This window comes from Rhincodon typus, chromosome 12, assembly GCF_021869965.1.
Source record: "Rhincodon typus isolate 14 chromosome 12, sRhiTyp1.1, whole genome shotgun sequence".
Classification (NCBI taxonomy): Eukaryota; Metazoa; Chordata; class Chondrichthyes; order Orectolobiformes; family Rhincodontidae; genus Rhincodon; species Rhincodon typus.
In genome coordinates, this window is record NC_063343.1 from 47,747,961 (window position 1) to 47,768,561 (window position 20,601).

General features: G+C 40.1%; 1 protein-coding gene across 1 annotated transcript in view; it reads right to left on the minus strand.

The window, feature by feature from the left end:
- Window positions 1-11,632: 11,632 nt before the first annotated feature.
- LOC109932295 (solute carrier family 22 member 5-like) overlaps window positions 11,633-20,601 on the minus strand; it is a 106,295-nt gene continuing 97,326 nt past the window's right edge. The window contains exons 9-10 of the mRNA XM_020531530.2: window positions 19,595-19,730; window positions 11,633-17,336 (exon numbers count right to left, since the gene is read on the minus strand). Of these exons, the coding sequence (XP_020387119.2) occupies window positions 17,243-17,336; window positions 19,595-19,730 (230 nt within the window). The 3' untranslated portion in view covers window positions 11,633-17,242. The remainder of the gene's footprint in view (window positions 17,337-19,594; window positions 19,731-20,601) is intronic.

Genomic DNA, 20,601 nt, shown 5'->3' on the forward strand with positions numbered 1-20,601 from the left:
ATGAAGAGACAACAATGCCTCTGGTTGAGACAAGGACAATGGTTAAGTTCCTTTCAAAGTTAAAATTACAGAGAAATTAAAATTACGTTCATCGTCTTAGCATTTCCTTTTGAAACTCTAGAGCATGAAACTCCCTGATTTGGAATAATAAATCCATTCCTGATGAGGTTTTGGAAATTCCAGCTTCCATAGTTGAAAGTTATTTTAAAATTGAATAGATTACAGCATCCCCTGCAGAAATTATTTGAGCATTACAAGTCAAAAGTGCATGAAAATCAATGTGCTCGAAATATGAAAAAAAATGAAATACTCAATTGAGCAGTCAACATTTGTCACGACAGCTGCTAAGTTTCTTTTTGTGTTATTTGAAGTGCAGTTATTGTGTCAGGTGGAAGTTCTATACTTGAAATGTTCACTTAACGTTCTCATAATAGCTGCCGACTGATCCAAGAGACAGTGTCTTGTAATAACAACATCTGCATTTGGAAACGTCATCGGTGTGAGTTCTTTACAAGGGACTATGCTGAAAAAAAGACAGGAAAGTGGGTGGGAAAGCTAACCACTGACTCTGACTATATTAATAGCTCAGCTTGCAGATTTAGAATGTTGCTTGCATTAGAAACTTAAAAGAAGGATGTCTAAGACTAAAAGAAGTTCTCGGTTTATTAGCACACACAAAAAAGCAAGGCATATAAGTTCAGTGATTGTAACTTTGCGATGTTTGCAATAGATTTAATTGCACTACCCATACCAATCGGTAAAGTTTGGTAAAAAGGCTATGAACTAAAAAAATCAACTGAAATAAATTTTGTTCATGCACCTAAACAATTAGTGTACATATTTGTAGTTCATTAAAAACTGATCAGGGAAAGTCAACATGGAATTGTGAAAGATAAGACATCGCTGACTAATTTAGTAGAATTTATTAAAGACATCACTGACATGTTGTATAATGCATCCTCTATGGAGGTTACCTTTTTGAAATTCCAGAAGGCATTTGATCAGGGTCAGTGCCAACGATTATTAATAAAATTGAAAGTGGATGGAGTTGGAGGTAATTCAAAATTCCTTGGGATGAAGGATACAGTATGGATGAAGGAGTGCACTCTGATTGGTCAGATGTAAAAACTGGTGGATCTTGGGAAACATATGAATGCCTTGAATTTTCTTCATATTTATCAATGACTTGGATAAAGGATCACAGAGTTACTTTTGCAATTAATACCGAGCTAGGTGTCAACAGAAGTTCAACAAATGGGTATAAGTTACAAAAAGGCTCGGACAGATTTTTTTTTATTCATTCACAGGATGCGAGCATTGCAGGCTAGGCAGCATTTATTGCTCATCCCTACATTACCCAGACAACTGATTCATGGTCATCATTAGACTGTCAATTCCAGATACTTATTGGATTCCAATTCCACCCTCTGCCATGACAGGATTCAAACCCAGGTCCCCAGGACATTATCTGGATTAAAAGTTCAGCGATAACACCACTAGGCCACCAGCTCTTCACTTGATACTCCAATAGGAAGGTAGTTATTACAGCAATATAGACAGGAGTTATGCATTGGGAGTATGTGAAAGTCCAAATGCAGTTGATTTGGCAGAAACACCGAGAAAGTTAAAACTTCTCATGGGTAACCACAACCTTGAATTAAAATCATAGACACATGGATGGTTCAGTCTGCATAGTTAGCCAGGAAAAGACAGAGGAATTAAAATCTTCTCTACCTCTTGAATAACAATAATACTAACCCCAATAAATCATCACTGATGCCCTCCATTGATCGCACCCTGACATTCCTCTCTCCCACCTGCCACTAGTACACTTCATCCACCCAGGCACCTTACTCTCCTTCCCTTCTGAACCCAGCTGCTAATCTACCATTCCTAACCCTAGAAAGGAACAAAACTAAATGTTACTGCAGACTTTGGAGCTCCGATGTTGCGATGTTAATCAGGTCTTGCAAGCCCTGACTTCCCAGCAGTGAGTCCTGCTTGGTAATTTTCCTGGATTTGTCTGCTTCTGGGACTCCAGTACATTAAGGACAGTGTTCTGATACTGACAGTCCAATCAGAGAGACAAGGTCACTACTTCTGTAGGTCAGAGACCTTGAAGTTTGAAAGGACAAAATTAAAGGTAACAAAAGTGATGCCCAAGGGTGGAAGGCCTTCTGAATCAGCAGGAAGATCTCTTATTGGGAGGTGTGGTGGGTGTGGGACGCGATGTTGATGGTCATTGGAATCATGGGGATTAGCTTTTCGGCCACTGATACTCTGTTGGTCATGGAGCTTCTGGCTGAGATGGCTGACCAGGCTGTGCCCACAAAGCTAGCAGCTCCTCCTTGTGGTGGGAGGTCACCCCACTGTCAGGAAAATACAAGTGACCTCATTTAAGACCCTCACTTGAGTGCCTGGTTCCGAGGAGTGAGCAGGTGATATGTACCTTATCCCATCTCCTTATGGGAAACATGACCCAACAATGGAACAATGTCAAAAGTTGTCCCATTTCAGCTTCTTATCATTTCTCTGTCCCCTGCCCTACCCAATATCTCTGTTCATGCAGGGGCTGGTAAATTCAGCCCAATATTTCAGACAACATCCTGATGCATGAAACCAAGGAACAGCATGGTTAGTGCAGGCTGCACATGTCAATCATTCAAGTGAACGGGCAGCATGAAGTTGCTGCTCTGCTCACATTACCTTGAATGGCCACAAATTAATCAGGTATCATAATCCCTATGCCTGTTTTTAGGGTTATCTAAATTATTCCACACAGAATGTTTGTCCTTTGCTGGGGAAATCGAGAACAAGTTGGTGTGATTGTAGCATGAGCAAGCATGCCAATCGAGGCGGAAGTAATTATGCCAGGCAGATATGACCAAAATTGAGCAGGGTGCAACTTTGCCACCTAGTGGATAGGTAAGTACATTGTTACAGCTAATTATTGAAAAAGTAACACAAAAACAAAGGGAATTCAGCTCCTTGAGCCTGTTCTCCGATTAAGTTAGATTTAGATTTAGACTTTATTGTCACGTGTACTTGAGGACAAAAGTACAGGAGTACAATGAAAAGTTTTCAGTGTCGCTACACATGGTGCCATCTTAGGTACAAGTACCTGGGTACAAAAACTTAAGGACAAGGTAGAAAGAAATAAGGAACACACTTAAACATTACAGTCACTCTTAGTATTAAGTCAAAAAATAAAGAAATAAAGCTAAAAGTTCAACCATGTAGTCATTCTTAAGTGCTTAGCCATGCTAGAATTGCACTACCGTCAGGGCTTGATCTCCCCTGCTCTTGCTGCATCGCCGTGCTGAACTCACTCCTAGGATCTCAGGTCCACGAAGTCCTGGTCCAGGCCTTCATCCACTGCCACACACCAGACCGCCAAAGTCCCGATCCAGCTGCCATTTACTTTGGGCCTTGGCCTTACCTTCGGTCAGTGCACCGATCCTTGGTCTCACATTTGGGCCATGCGCCGGGCATCAGGAACTCACCAAAAGTCCTGGGTTAGGCCCCCAGCCATTGCCTCTCACTGGACATCTAGCCAACCACCAAATTAAACGAGCCCAATACTGTTGCTGCTGCCTCTCTCCAGAAGGTAAGTTAGTCAAAAAAATTAAAACTAAAAAGAAGAAAAAACAAATAAAGAAGAACGAAGAAAAGGAGGAAGAGCAGATGGAGTGGATGATCCTATGGTGCCATCTTGCAGAAATGTGTGCAGAAATTACATAATTTAGATTATATCAATTAAATTAGAGATCATAACATCATTTACCAGCCTTTTTACTACACCGTCTAAAATATTTACCTAACAGATCACTGTTAATCTTTGCTATGAAGTGTTCTAGATGCCTACTGCCCTTTAAGATGTGCTTCCTGTCATCATTCCAGTTCTAATTTTATGTCCGTTGTTCCTGACCACAAAAAATAGCCTATCTCTATCTGGCCTGTCATACTGTTTAATTGTTTCAAATGACTTTATTTAATCACTTCTGGATCTATGCCCAAGGAAATATGAGCCTCATTTATGTAAACTATAATCAAAATATAACCCTTTTAGTGTGGGAGCATGAGTAGTAAACCTGGAATGTGTAGAATTTAGTTATTTTGGTGTTTGAATATGTTAATCTGGTATCTGTCCTCTGTTCTGTTGTGATCAGTTAAGCCTGGTCATGGATGCTGCTTGATCTGAGAAAAATAAATTGTGGATAACCTGCTGGAAGCATAAGAGCAGACATTTTAAAGTATGGTATAAAACTCCTGCACAGTGCATCTTCTCTGCATATTTCTGAGGCATAAAACACAACATGTTTCATGATTTTCACGGCCATTATATTCTTTCGGGGTGGCTGCCTGGAAGTGACCGCAATGTCCTTGTCTAATTTAATCCTTTGCTGAAAACTATGAAATGTTTACATTGGTATGTACATGTGATGAAAGGTCAGTGAGCTGGTGGTGGATAACTCCTTTTATATGTTAGATGTGAAATATAGCCGATGAGTATAGGAGTTGGCACATCATTTTGCGGTTGAATAGGACATTGGTTGGGCCATTTTTGGAATACTGCATACAATTTTGGTCTCCCTGCTTTGGGAAGGATGTTTTTGAATTTGAAAGGGTGCAGAAAAGATTTACAAGGATGTTGCTGAGATTGGAGGGTTTGAGCTAAATATGTCTGATCGGCGTGGATGAGTTGGAACAAAGGGTCTGTTTCCATGCTATATGACTCTCTGACTCTATGTATGAGGGGCAGAACCACTGTGCACCCCAACAGTACTGTTGTGATATGGAGATGCGGGTGTTGGCCTGGGGTGGACAAGGTCATAGTTCACATGACACCAAGTTATAGTCCAACAGGTTTATTTGAAGTCACAAACTTTCAAAACACTGCTGCTTCATCAGGTGAAGTGAAGTGAGGCAAAGTCACTTCATCTGACTATAACCTGGTGTCATGTGAATTGAATCTACTGCTGTGATGGCTGTAATGAAGTGACAGATGTTGATCGCACATGAGGCATCTGATGGAGATGCCTATCACCCAACCTTTTGTGTGACAGTCCTCTACAATGTCGATCTTACTGGAGCGTGAAGCACTGAGTAGACTGTTTTATGTACTATGTCAGAGTGCAGCAGATCATCCTTTATCTTGTGATTGTTGGGATTACATTTTATTTATGGATTTTGAGAGTTTGTAAGTGAAAGATTTGGACAGATCCTGGGTTGTAAAGTATTTACCATGGGACATCCAAGAACTCAAAAAGTCAAAATGTCAAAGAGAACTTTGGATTGTTTGCTATTGATAAAAAGCCTTTGGGGAAAAAATACCTCAAAGAGAGATGAGAGATTGCTTTATGGCCTGTAATGGCTGACAAAAAAAAGGGGATTTGGACGGGGTTCTGTGTTGGAGATTTCCTAGCAACAGCCTCTGAAACTGAAATTGCTGTACCTTCCAGTATAATAGTTTTAGTCATTTTTTAGAAAAGACCTCCAAGTGGGGAAATAGCAAACTATGTCTCTTCTAAAAAATGACAATTGGAACAAAGCTGGGAGAAAGGAAAACAGTTGCTCTATCTTTGTCAGTAAGGGAAAAAAAAAACACTTTACAATACAGTCAGCTGCGAAGCTCCTTTCCTCTAAGTAAGTAGTTTGGAAAAATAATAAGGTTTCAGATGTCAGAACACCTAACAGTTTTCCAGTTAAATTTGAAATCTGATCTGAGGATCTTGCATTACTTTTCAATCACAGAACTTGATTCTGTTGACAGAATCAAGATCTCGACTTCCTCATACAGATGAGGGTCAGTCTGGGCAGTGGCAAGTTTGTGTAGATCCAGCAAACTCTGGTTCACATTCCTTTCCAGATCCAGGGTAACCTGCATTGCCTGCAGACTGTTACCCCTCTCATCCCTCTCTGGCTTCTTCACATTCTGTTGACAGTAAACCAAAGGAACTGTGAGAAGTCAACTCATTCTACTTTCTCGGTTTGAGCTCTTGATCAGATATGGTGTTGTTTGCTCTAATTTTCTCAAACTTATAATACTCTGAAGAACCATGTCATCTTGTCATGGGTGTCTGTGAGTGGGTGCCTGGATAGGATTAAGTCTGCATAGTATCATAAATTTGCCACTTTTTAAAGACTAAGTTTGTTCTTATTAAATAAGTTGTTTTTGACTTTATTGAAGAAACTTGGTGAAAGTCTCTTTTTCTCTAGATGGCAGTAATTTGGAGATAAAGTGAGACATTTACATTTTGGTGAACTTCAGGAGTAGTGGGGCTTGATTTGCAGCATACACCTCTCTCAGAGTTGTGACACATAACTGAGCACGGTCCTCTGGAGTTGCCACAGACATTGACTTCTGTAGTCCCTTCCATCCAGGTTGCCGTCATCCATTGGGATGTTCTCCTGTTGCCCATTCCCTATTGGGAAAAGTACATACCTTCTCCCCCTAACAGCTTTCATGAGAAGCCTCTAGGGAGACGTCTGCAAACTTTTTGCCTGGTCATTGATAACTCCAGAGGTTGGCTAGAGTGATGAGTAGAGGTTGTGTGACGTTCCTATTTTGTTGTGTGAGAGATGTTCAGTTGCCTTTTAAATATGGCTCAGGATGTTGGAGTCAGAACGTTCTGGAGGGCCTTCAAAACTTCCTACCACCAACTGATGAACTGTGGTATTTCACCCATGCTTGAATATGCAGTGAGCTGACGAGAACATAATTGAACAGTTGGATCTGCAGCGCTCCTGCTCACTGTGGAGGCAGGCATAAAGGCAGAAGGGACTTCTGAGCAGGAGCACAGCAGTTAGTCTCAAATAAAGAAGCCATGATGTGGAAGTTCCGGTGTTGGACTGGGGTGGACAAGGTCGGAAATCACACGACACCAGGTTATAGTCCAACAAGTTTAGTTGAAAACACAAGCTTTCAGAGCCTCACTCCTTCAGGTGTTAGTCAGAGAGTTTGTATCAGACACAGAATTTATAAGTAAAAGATCAAAGGGTCACACCATTGATGAGGATGCATTAAACAAACCTAAGATGCTGTGGAATCTTTAATCAGTTAGAAGGTTTTAATAGATTAATATGTATCTGTAAATCCCCAAATTCCTTTCAACTCAGTCCTGAGAGAACTAAGGGTTTTATCGGCGTAAAGAAGATATGACATTTTAGGTCAGACAATGCATGTTAGGTGTGAGGCCTTGTTTAGAATCTGTTTGTGTTTTGGTTTGGAGTCAGACTGGTTTTATTTCTAAAGCAGGAATTTATAAAATGCCACATTCACTGACTGTCTATAAATTGAATGCTTTGTGAACAAAATAGAATGTATCTGCAAATACAAAATCACCCCATAGATTCATGTGTGTGTGTGTGTGTGTGTGTGTGTGTGTGTGTGTGAGAGAATGTATAGTGTGGTGAGGTCACCAGTAGTGCAACATGAACCCAAGATCTTAGTTGGGGCCGTCCTCACGGGTACTGAACTTGGCTCTCAGCCTCTGCTCAGTGACTCCGCGTTGATGTGTATCCCAAAGTCCGCTTTGGAGGATGTTTACCCGAAGATCTGAGGCTGAATGTCTTTGACCACTGAAGTGAACCCCCACTGTCTGTCGACTGTTGCGCAGTGTCCATTCATTCGTGTTGTACGGTCTTGCCAATATACCATGCTCAATTCATCGATTGCCAGTCCTGACATGCCACAGCAAAAAACCATAATGACCTCCTCAGGAGACAGACACGGGATACGACCAATAGGGTACCCTTCGTCATCCAGTACTTCCCGGGATCGGAGAAACTACACTGTGTTCTTCGTAGCCTTCAACATATTACCGATGATGATGAGCATCTCGCCATGATCTTCCCTATAGCTCCACTACCCAGCCTTCAGGACAACATCGACCACAACAACATACAACCCTGTCATGGCAACCTCTGCAAGTCATGTCATATCATTGACATAGACACTACCATCACACATGGGAACACCACCCACCAGGTGCATGGCAGATATTCATGTGACTCGGCCAACATTGTCTATCTCATACACTGCAGGCCAGGATTCCCTGAGGCATGGTACATTGGTGAGACCATGCAGATGCTAAAACAACAAATGAATGGACACCACGTAACAATTGCCATTCAGCCTCGGATCTTCAAGTCCTCCAAGGCGGACTTCGGGATACATAGCAATGCGGAATGGCTGAGCAGAGGCTGAGAGCCAAGTTCGGTACCCACAAGGATGGCCTCAATTGGGATCTTGAGTTTTGTCGCACTACAGGTGACCCTACCACACTGTACAAACTCTCTCTCACACACACACACACATGCATATATACACACACTCACACACACACACACTCTTACTGTCTCTCTCACACACACAGACACATATAATCTATGGGGTGAATTTATACTTGCAGATACATTCTATTTTGTTCAAAAAGCCCACAATTTATATGTGGCATTTTATAAATTCCTACTTTAGAAATAAAACCAGTCTGACTCCAAACCATAACACAAACAGATTCTAAACAAGGCCTCACACCTAACACGCATTGAAAGGAATTTGGGGATTTACAGATACATATCAATCAATTAAAACATTCTAACTGATTAAAGATTTAACAGGATCTTAGGTTTGTTTAATGCATCCTCATCAATGGTGTGACCCTTTGATCTTTTACTTATAAATTCTGTGCCTGATATTACCTCTCTCAATAACAGCTGAAGGAGGAGTGAGGCTCTGAAAGCTTGTGTTTTCAAATAAACTTGTTGGACTATAACCTGGTGTTGTGTTATTTCTGACCCCAAATAAAGAAAATCCTGCTCAATGTAAGAGTAAAGGGCAAGAGAAAGAATTTATAAAATGAGTTCAGGAGAACCATAGTGGCTAGTCTGCTTTTATGCAACCAGGGTGGAGGTATAAAAACAGAGGTTGCTGGAAAAGCTCAGCAGGTCTGGCAGCATTGTGAAGAGAAATCAGAATCAATGTTTTGGGTCCGGTGACCCTTCCTCAGAACTGATGGTAACTAGGAAATTGTTGGCTTATGTGCAAAAGATAGAGTGGGGGGAGGGGGTAAGGAGTAAATGACAGGTAGGAATAGAGCCCAAAGACAGAGAAGAACAGTTGGACAGACAAAGGAGTGGATAACGATTTGCTGGGAGAGTGTTAATGGAGGCTGTTAGTGGTTAACAATAGATAGTGTGTATTGGCAGGCCATGCGATAACAAGCCTGATGGTGCTGGGTTGGAGGCTAGGTCATTGGAGAGTTCAGGCCATAAAATTATTGAACTCGGTACTGAGTTCGGAGGGCTGTAGGGTTCCCAAGTGGAAAATGAGGTATTGTTCTTGCAGCTTGCGCTGAGCTTTGCTGGAACACTGCAGCAAGCTTGAGACAGAGATTTTGGACAGGGAACAGAGTGGTGTGTTAAAGTGGCAGGCAACTGAAAGCTCAGGGTCGTCTTTATGGGCAGAACATAAATGTTCTGTGACGTGGTCATCCAGTCCATGCTTTGTTTCTCCAATGTAGAGAGACCACATTTTGAGCAGTGAATGCAGGAGACTAAAGTGTGTGAAGTGCAGGTAAAGTGCTGCTTTATCTGGAAGGTATGTTTGAGCCCTTGGATACTGAGGAGAGAGAAGGTAAATGGGCAGGTGTTACACCGACAGCAGTTGCAGAAGAAGGTGCCATGGGGCTTTGGGGGTATGTGCTGGGAGTGAAGAAAAAGTAGACCAGGATGTCCCAGAGGGAATGGTCCCTGCAGAAGGCGGACAGGGGAGGATAGGGGAATATATGTGTAGTGGTGTCATCTTTCTTCCAGGTGAAGCAGCACTTTACCTGCACTTCACACAATCTAGTTTACTGCATTCGCTACTCAGAATGTGGTCTCCTCTGCACTGGGGAAACAAAGAGTAGACTGGATGACTGCTTCACAGAACATCCACGTTCTGCCCACAAAAAAGACCCTGAGCTTCCAGTTGCCTGCTACTTTAAAACACCACCCTGTTCGCTGGCCAACATCTCTGTCTCAGGCTTCCTATAGTGTTCCAACGATGTTCAGGGTAAGCTGGAAGAACAACAACTCATTTTCTGCTTGGGGATCCTGCAGCCCTCTGGACTCAATATGGAGTTCAACAATTTTAGGGCCTGAACTCTCCAATGCCCTAGCCCCCAACCCAACACATCAGTCCTTGTTATCACATAGCCTGCCATTACATACTACCTGTTGTTAACCACTAACTGTCTCCATTAACAGCTATTCACTCTCCCAGCCAGATTGTTATCTACTCCTTCCTCTGTCCAACTGTCTTCTCTCTCTTTGGGCTCTATTCCTACCTATCATTTACTCCTTACTCCCTCCCCCACTCTACCTTCTGCATATAAACTGACATTTTGCTGGCTACCATCAGTTCCGAGGAAGGGTCACCAGACCCGAAATGTTAACTTTGATTTCTCTTCACAGATGCTGCCAGATCTGCTGAGTTTTTCCAGCAATTTCTGTTTTTGTTTCTGATTTACAACTTCTGCAGTTCTTTCCGTTTTGTTTTAGGAAGGGGGTATTGCTGGATCTGGGGTGGGGGTATGAAGTTGGGTAAGTAGCACTGTGGAAGAACACAAGGGAAAGGTGATCACTTAACGATAAGGCTCAGAACTGTAATGGAAAGGAGGATGAGCAAGTCAAATTGAACTTTTAAATTGGAAGTCAGATAATTTCAATGGGATAAGAGGGGATTTAATCAGTATAAAATGGAACTGACGACTGACAGGAAAACTTGTTGAACAAAGGGTGATCGTTGATTCAAGTAAAGACTCGATATACTTCAGAAAGAGTGGGGGGTGGGAGGGGAATCAAGGCCAGAGTTCCTTAAATGACAAAGGAGGTAGAAAATGTAAAGTAACAAAATAAAAGATGTATGATGCATGTCAGCTTAAATTTTTAAGCAAGAACAATGCCAAAAACAATACATTGAGAGAATAAGGTGGAAAGGAAAATAAAACTGATAAAGACAGAAAAAGTGAGTATAATGACTGTTAACATAAATGGAACATAAAAATCTTCTGCCAGCATGTAAATAGTAAAAGGATAGAAAGAGGTGGGTGAGGCCTCTTGCTGAAAAAGACAGTGATGTATCTTAAAAGTGCATAGCAAGGCTTGATGAGTGGTTGGTATCAGTATTTACTACAGAAGAAGATTCTGACAAAATATTGGTTGATATAGATATGGCAGTAGTTGATGGGGTGAAAATTGTGAGGCAGGTTGTATGAGAAAGATCAGATACAGTTAGAGTGGAAAAGTTGACTGATTTGGATCGCTTGGTTTTCAGGTTGCTGAGGCAAATCAGGTAGAGAGAGTGGAATGTGCGAGACCATCTCATTGTAATGTAGGCACGTGCAGATGTCCTTGTTATTTGGAGTTTGCAGTATATTACTGTGGTTTCCATATGGAATTGAAAAGGACAGATTAGAAAATTGGAACATGTTTGTATCAACAAAATAAAGAATTGGGAAATGAATAAGATTAGCATTTGCAAAGTGGAGAGCTCTCAGTGAACCAACAACCTCAGCAAAAACAGTACAGTTGGAATACAGATGCCTCTGTACAATGCTTTATTTCATTTGAGCCAAAATAAACCTCATTTATTGGTAAACCATATTTATTTATATTAAAGAGTACTTCTCTTCAGTCAGGAGGTATAGTCATTCATGAAGAAATTATTTGGAACAAACACCATTATGGTCACATGAGCTCAATAAGTTTGCCTCAATACTGTGAACTGTGATATGTTGTTATACAGAACAAAAGAAAGTACAAACATAAAAATCTATTCACTTAAAACAATGTAACCTAGGTTTTAACTGGACTTGCATGCAAATTCTGTGACAATATTAAGTTTACAGTATTCCTACGTTATCTTCAATTATTGTTATTAAGTCTAAATTAATAATAGAAATTAGTTGCTAAATAAATGAAGAGGCTCCAATGAATTTCATACATCACTTACAATTCAGATTAACAACTGAAATGCTTAATAACAGCTGAATTGTTTGTATTCATTTATCCATTATTGCAGATTTAATAATGAAACTTCCTAGTAAGGAGAATAAATAATCATCCCGGTATCATAGCAAAAACATTGCTCAAAAGAATAAATGAAGAAAAATGAAATAACAATTAACTAAACATTATCAAAAACTGCACTCATAATCAAATAATGTTTGCAGACATGTGTCCAGATCTAGTTCTGGAATATGAGGTATGTTTAAAGAAGCAGTATAAGTATTTGTTTACATTGTGTACTATGTCTAAAATAATCTCTAAACATCAAGCCAAAATATTTGCACAAGGCACATTATTATATTTCTATTCAACAAAATGATCACCTCCATGTTGTTGACCATGAATGTAATATTTTCTGATCTTTCTCATTTCAGCCATAATATTTTTTTCTATTGTTACTCCAATTATCTAATATTGCCCCAAACAAAAGGACCCCTAATTTGTTTTAACTTTAGCATGGACGGAATGAACGCTTTGACACTATGGAGTAGGAGGCATTCTGAGGAAAGAACATCCACAACAGAAAAGTTCCAGTCATTGTGGAGTTCATCTTTGCAATTGTGACTGTAAGTATAGGAGAGTTCCTACATAGTGTTATTACCTCAGAACAATTGAAGAAGGGATTGAAAAGGGAAGGGAATATCCAGTGGTTCCAAATCTTGGAACAAATGATACAGGAAGGACAGGTCATAGAGTCATACAACTCGGAAAAAGGTGTTAATACGGGGTTATCAGGAACTAGGAGTTAAATTTAAAAGCAGGACCTTGAGGGTAGTGATCTCGAAATTTTATCCAAATCATCTTGAAAATGCCTGTGGAACAAACTGATCAGCAAAATAAATTTTAAAAAAGGTTGTGGATGCTGGGAATTAGAAACAAAAGCAGAAATTGTTAGAGAAACTCAGCATCTGTGGAGAGAAAGCAGAGTTAAAGTTTTGGGTCTTGTGATCCTTCTTTGAAATTGATTGTAGCTAGGATAGGTTTGGCTTATATGCTGAAGTTGTGTGGGGATTGGGAGAAGGCCACAAAAATGACCCTGATCTTCCAGTTGCCTGCCATTTGAACACACCAACCTGTTCCCTGGCCAACATCTCTGACTCATGCTTGGTGCAGTGCTCCGATGAAGCTCAGCGCAAGCTGGAAGAACAACATCTCGTTTTTCACTTGGGGACCCTGCAGCCTTCAGAATTCAATAACAAGTTCAATAATTTTTGGGCCTGATCAGCCTCTTCCACATTGTTCTCCTGATCCCACACACCAGGCCTTTCATCACATGGGATACTATTATAACCAACTCATTGTCAGCTACTAATGGTCCCTAATAGCAGCTATTGATTCTCCCAGACTGACCATTACCTATTCCTTTATCTGTCCCATGCTATTCTCTTTCTATGGGCTCCATCTCCACCTATCATTTACTCCTCCCTCCTCTCCCCACCCCGTCTTAAGCATATATCAACGTTTTTCTAGCTACAGTCAGTTCTGAAGAAGGTTCACGGGACCTGAAATGTTAACTCTGGTTGCTTTCCACAAAGGTTGCCAGACTTGCTGAGTTTTTCCAGCAATTTCTGTTTTTGTAACAAAACAAAATAAATGGTTGAAGGACTGGCACGAGAATACAGGTTCCATTCTGTGGAGCAGAAATGAGTTATACAATGGGAGCAGGTTGATAGAAGGTCAAGAATTATTTTGGAAAGGACATTAAAAAATGCATTAAATTTAGATTGTAAAGACAGTGAAGTGGACAAAAACGTCTAGCCTCTGTATGTGTGCTGTTAAATGCAAAAACCTAGAAGATGTCAGTGATTCTCCTCTCCTTTATGTAGAGTTGAAGTCCCTATGTATGGTAAACTTCAAAAAACATTGAGTTTATATGAACTTTCTCAACACTAAAATATTAAGCAGCAACAAGGGTAGATGGCACACTAGGGAGCATACTTTTAAGGTGAGAGGAGAAAGAATTGAAATAGTTGTGAGGGGCAGTTGTGCGTGTGTGGGATGAACTTCGTGAGGAACTGGTGAATGTGGGCATGCTTATAACATTTAAAAGTCACTCAGATAAGTACATGAACAGGAAATGTTTGGAGACATATGGGCCAGGAGCAGGCAGGTGGGACTAGTTTAGTTTGGGATTATGGTTGGCCTGGACTGGTTGGACCGAAGGGTTTGTTTCCATGCTGTATGACTCAATGACCTCTGCAACAGGCTCCCAACATTACAACGTTCATTTTTTATTACAATAAAAAAACCCATCTTTCTTAAAAAAAACTTATTTAAGATATTTCAGCTTCTAGTGAGTATAGACCAATCTTCATTTTGCCCTCTGTAAATTTTAAATGTAGAAATAATTAGAACATCTTACTTCTGAGTTTACTGTTTGTGAGAAATCTTCACAGGTTGCTAATCTTGCTTGATGGCATCACTATTGTTTGTTACCTGCAGATTCCTTGAGTTGTCATTTTCAAATTGAAGGTGACAGCCAGATGTGAGTTTAATGTCTTAGAGATGACTAGATTATTGTATGTATCTTCCTTTGAGATCAGTGCGGGATGCGTGTTGTCACATTGTTAGTGACTGCAAATTTCAAATCAGGAGTGCTCAAGAAAAAATAAAAAGTGAAGTAAAAATTGTCTAAAGAGGAAAACAAGAGATTGGCGCAATATATGTTCCTTTTTTGTAGTGCACAGCCTTTTTAAGAGCACAGGCCCTTCAAATTATTATGCATTCACAATGAATAAAAGAGGCTGATTCATATACAGCTTGTGTGGGTACATTTACTTTGCTGCAATGACAGTGTGGCTGTGCAATTTAGGGGAAATGTCAGATAAAAACATACTCTAGGTCACAAACAGTATAGAAATAGCTCTGATACAGAAAAAAGGAAAGCAAAAGAGCTGTTAAGAGTGAAAGAGAAGTGGTGAAAAATGGTGAGTAGAACAATTAAGATTTTGAAAAAAACAATATTGGGTCAATATTGTGGGAACGTTTCCTGAAAGAAGAACCTAAAGAACAAGCATAAGGGTTGGAAGAAACAAATTCAAGCACAATCCAGTTTATAGGCTGTAATATAGTGATTTTGACTGAGGCCTTGCAATGACTGAGACGTAGTTACAAGCTGGGTGTAACTAGGAGATAAATAATGCACGTAACAATAACTTTAAAAGGACAGTGAACTAGTAGAAGGTGGAGGAGCAGCAATATTAATAAAGGAATCATGAGAAAGAACATGAGAAGGAAGAAGTGGTGGAAACTCTTCTGGGTAGATTTGGGATGTGGAAGTCTTGTGCAGTAGGTATCTTCTCTGCCTCACAGCCAAATCTCCATGTTTCAGTGCCACTCTGGTGTTTGATGACTACTTAAGATAAATTTGTAATATGGCCAAACAGGCTAATATCAATCTGTAAGTATTTCTAATGCTTCTATGGCAGGCAGAAAGAGCAGAAAAGTCTCCTGGTCACTCATGCTTGATGAAGAGTTACACCACTCAAGCTATAGCCTCTAGCAATAGAAAAACCTAGAGATTGTAACGGATATAAACACGTTTTGTTTGCCCATGTATCACCAGGTGTGGGAATTATAAAAAAAAAGATTTGTAATTAAAAAAAGCTGCAAGTCTTAGTGTGAGTTACCAAAATATCCCCCGGAACATAAATATACTGGAGCTGAGTAATGAAATGATGAGTCCAGATTCTATAGACCAGGCTTGAATTTCCTTTTACATGGAAGATGCAAGTGAGATGCTTAAAATCATTAAACAATTTGACAATGTAGACGGAGAGAAATTGCTTATTGGTGGGAGAGTCAAGAATTAAGAGGCATAAGTCTGAAATTAGACCAATGTAGACCTCTATGGTGATGTTATGCATTCTATGGTGAGACACTCACTTCTTGACCCCCCAGAACTTGTTTACCATGTATAAAGTACAAGAAGTATTCAGCAATATTCTCCACTTGCTTGGATGAGTGCAGTTCCAACATTGCTGAAGAAGCTTAGCATCATCACATGAGTCACTGCAGCAAATCACCAAGCTTCCTTTGTCATCACCTTCTAAACCGGCAAACTTAATGGTCTCGACAAGGTGGATGTGGAAAGGATCTTTCATCTTGTGGGTCAGTCTTAAAATAGGGGGCATTGTTTAACAGTATATTAGAACAGTGATGACGAGAAGTTTTTTTTTCTTTCTCAGCGACTTTGGAGCTCTCTGCCTCAGAAGATGGAAGGTCATTGAATATTTTTAAAACAGGATCAAAGGTTATCCTGGGTAGATGGGAATGTACACTTTGAAACTCAAACAAATCAGGTACGATCATATTGAATGGCGGGACAGGTTTGAGTGACATACTTCTGTTCTTTGCATGGCCCCTCCGTGTCTCACATGTTCCTGACTTAGAACCACGGGTCTAAATCCTAGGCAACTGTCTCAGCTAGCACTGTGGATGTACCTTCATCACATGGACTGCTGCTGTTCAAGAAGATGTATAACTACCTTGCCAAGGAGAATTAACAGTGGGCAATAAATGTCAGTGGACTTCATAAATGACTAAAAGAAAAGAACATTGAAACCTTCAACCCTACTCACAAGAAGCTCCTGAGGCTAGAAAATTAAAAATGTATAAACTGAAAATGATGGATTTTAGTTGAGCATGAGAAATAAGGAGTGTCAGAGGTGGAGTTAAAATTAATATCAACCATGATTTAATTGAATGCTGGACTGAATAGCATTTATGTTCCAAATTTCTAACCTGATGACATATTTCTAATCTTATACCAACAGTAGGATTTAGGCCCAAAATTGGTTGTTATGGAGCCAAGGGACAAGCATTGACTGAAGTAATTTTATTTCTCTGGTGCTGATGTTTACGTCAGTGTCTTTAGCAAAATTGTACTGTCAGGAGGAACCTATCCAATGAACAGAGGCAATGAGACGTAGGATAGTAAAAGAAAAATGCAACAAACTGTTTGGCTAAGACCTTAGAAAAAGTCCAGTCCAGTGAATTTTTTTTTAAACATTGTGTAACATATCAAATGGGGCTGCATGCTTGGGATTTGAGAATTTGACTGTGGTCGTGGATTATCTGTGTTGCATTTCTCAACAAACTTACCATACAGTGAACACTGTGGCATAAACTGAAAAGAAACGATGAATGTCCAGTGCTCCATTGCTTCAGATTTATCACCAAAACTGGGTCAAATTTTCTCATTTTTAATAGCCACACAATTGACTTCTGTGGTCGTTTCATTTGTATTAAGATGATAGCGATGGTTGCAAACACCTTTGAATCTGTAATAGAGCAATCAGCAACTGTCATAAAGGAATAGACATTCACTGTAATTTTCCTATCACACTTCAATTGTAGATACAATCACTTTATTCCTAACATTAATTTAAAAAAAAAACATTTGGTTCACTAATGTCCTTTAGGGAAGGAAACTGCCATCCTTACCTGGTCTGGCCTACATGTGACTCCAGACCCACAGCAATGTGGTTGACTCATAACAGCCCTGTGGGAAACTAGGGATGGGCAATAAATGCTGCCTGGCCAATGACGCCCTCATCCCATGAATGAATAAAGAAAAAAATTTAATTCAAAAATGTTCAGTATCATTCTGTACGAAAATGAAATGTGCTAATGCTCTAATACATGATCATACCAGGGAAGTGGTAGGCCATGCACAAAAATGACATTTTCACAGAAAATTAAGTAATCATATGCTGAGTCACTCTGATTTTGTTCCTGTATGAAGGAATTTCAGTGCTGAAACACGTTAGCGAACGCCCTAAAAGCTTAATTTTTACTAAATCCACTCAGTCCTAATGATCTGGGCACATTCAGTTTTTCAGCAATATTTTCATGATTTATTTTGAATAGAATGAATAGAATATCCTTTACTGTCACATGTACTCAAGTACAGACATACAGGATTACAGTGAAAAGTTTTACAATGTCACGTCTTATGGCACCATCTTAAATGCAAGTATCTAGGTAGAAATCTTAGGTACAAAAAGAGGAATAAAAAAGAAAAGTAGTTACATTACTTTGCAGAAATAAGACATAGTTAAAAGGATAGTCACTACAGTCAGAGAAACAAATTACACATAAACATTATATTGCAGTAGCTGAGCACAGGGGCTTCCCCATATGGTCTGACTGCTTGCACCAGACCCCAGTCCAACAGCTCTGCTCAAAGCCTCCAGTCCACTCTGCACTGACTCTCAACTGCTCCAATGTAAGTTTTCTCCATGACTCAATTCTATGTGCCGGCCTCTGCCCGGGACTGATTCCCCTTGCTGGCCTCCACTCTGGGACTGCTTCTCCTCACTGGCCTCTGCCTGGGACATGATTCCCCTCGCTGGCGTCCACCCAAGGCTGTTTCCCCTCCCTGGTCTCCACTCCAGGACTGCTTCCTCTCGCATGAGTAAAATGTAATTTACATTTACATACTGCCTTTAACAAAAGTTCTACAGTGATTTGGATCAATTGGGCTACCAAGGGAATACACAACGCGATAGGTTGGGAGGGAAGATGGGGTTCAGACTTTGCGCTTGTGGAACCTACATTTCTCAGTCAAGTTCAGGATTATATGAACATTCAACTCAAATGAGAGAAAATCCAATCACAAACCTTCTACATTCGATACTAAATGGGCAGTCCGAGTAGAAAAATGGAAAAAATCAGGTTTGTGTTACGAAGATGTGTTTTCAAAAATACTAATCTGTAATAAAATTGACTGCATGTATAATTTTTTTGTAAAGAATACTTAGCAAAGCAAAAGACACTAACTACAGCAACAGCAATGTAGCATTTTCAAGTAATAAGCTGCTTGGATGGAGGTGCCAGTTTGCACACTTTAAAAAATGAGATCACATGACCCAGTTTGCACTGGAAAAAACATATTGGATTTGATTACAGAGAGTAAGAGTGATAACTCGCCTGGAATAACATCCTTTGCCTCTCTCTCCTTTATCTGAAACCCTCCCTCATCAAATTTTGCAAGTTTCAATCTCATTGGAAGATCTCATCATCACAAGTGGAGGATTCCTAAAAGGAGATGACTTCATTGCTGTGGCCTGCACCAGAAGCACTAAATTATCTCAAGCTCTACAATATACATCCTGTTCTCTACAACACTTCACTCATCTATTATTCCTTGCTTACTGCTGTAAATTGACACTTTGTTCTATTGTTGATTCTAATTAATATTCACAACCTTATATACAAATCTATCCACAGCTTCTCCTCACCATATCATTGCAATCTTCTCCAAACCAATATATCCTTCTCTGGTTATCTAATCTTGACCTGTACTCCATCCCCCTTGCCCTGACACTCTGTCTCCAAATACCCTATCTCTTTGAATCTCTCCCTATATGTAGAAGACATTGACTTATCTAGTCTTTTCACCACATTATCATGAACAATGAATGCTGTTCTTTGGTTTCTGTGAAGCACCGAGGGAAATGTTCAACACTAAAGCATTGCATCATCATTTAGGACAGAAAGTTTAAAAAATTGAATCATACAGACTGTGTAATTTTACCTTTTCATTCTCTGCATCTGGTCAATGGTGTTTGGGAGAGGGAAATTGTTTGTTTCTGGCAGTAACAAGATCAGAATTGCTGAAAGTATGGTCAAACTTCCCATCAGAATATAAGGCAGAAACTCATAATAAACTCCTGTGAAAATATAGAAGATACATTGAAAGGTTAATTCCAATTCACCCACATAGATAGCACCAAAGGCGGCTCATATAGCATATAGTCAACAATGTAAAGACAATATCTCTTTATTGTTGGGTATTTTTGATTGTGGACAGAAACAGGAAAAAGACTGTCTTAAAAACCAAAGATCGTGGAAACAATTCCTACACATTTTTTAAAGTAGGCTCTCATCACTTATTGTTAGTGCTGCTGTTTGAACAGTGGGGAAAGTTAGTATAAATGAGCTCGGGACAAGGGGATGTGCACAAAGGGAAATTTGGCTGGCAACATGTTACTGATTTGTCTGTAGAATGGTGACCAGTTATCTATGACAAACGCTTTCTGTCTGCCGCAAAATATGTTTTTGGCTCTCAGGCAGCTAAACAGTTTACGTGTGTGAATGTACACTCGGAAGCAATTGGAGCTCCGCAAAGAAAGAACCTGTCCTTTGTGTGCAGTAAAAACCACTTTCATCCTGAATAAAGCCAAGTTATTTCCCCTCACCTATTGCCGTAACCTGTGGCTTTACCCAATAAGTCAGGGATTTAATAGAATGAACCAGTCACTCTGTTCCTTCTGCAAGCAAGTGAAAGCAACTAGAAAAGGAAGATCAAGGAACAGCAAGATCTGACAAGCCAAAAGGAACATCTCAGCAAACCCACTGGATAATTAAACTGCATTCCCAGTCTTTCCTATCACTGATGACATCCATGTTATTTTTTTGTGACTGTATATGTGTGTAGGGGTGTTTTATAAAGGGAAAATCCTGTCCCGCAGGCCCGACCAGTCCCCCTCCACTGACACCCTCATCCGCTTAGCCGAACTCGTCCTCACCCTCAACAACTTC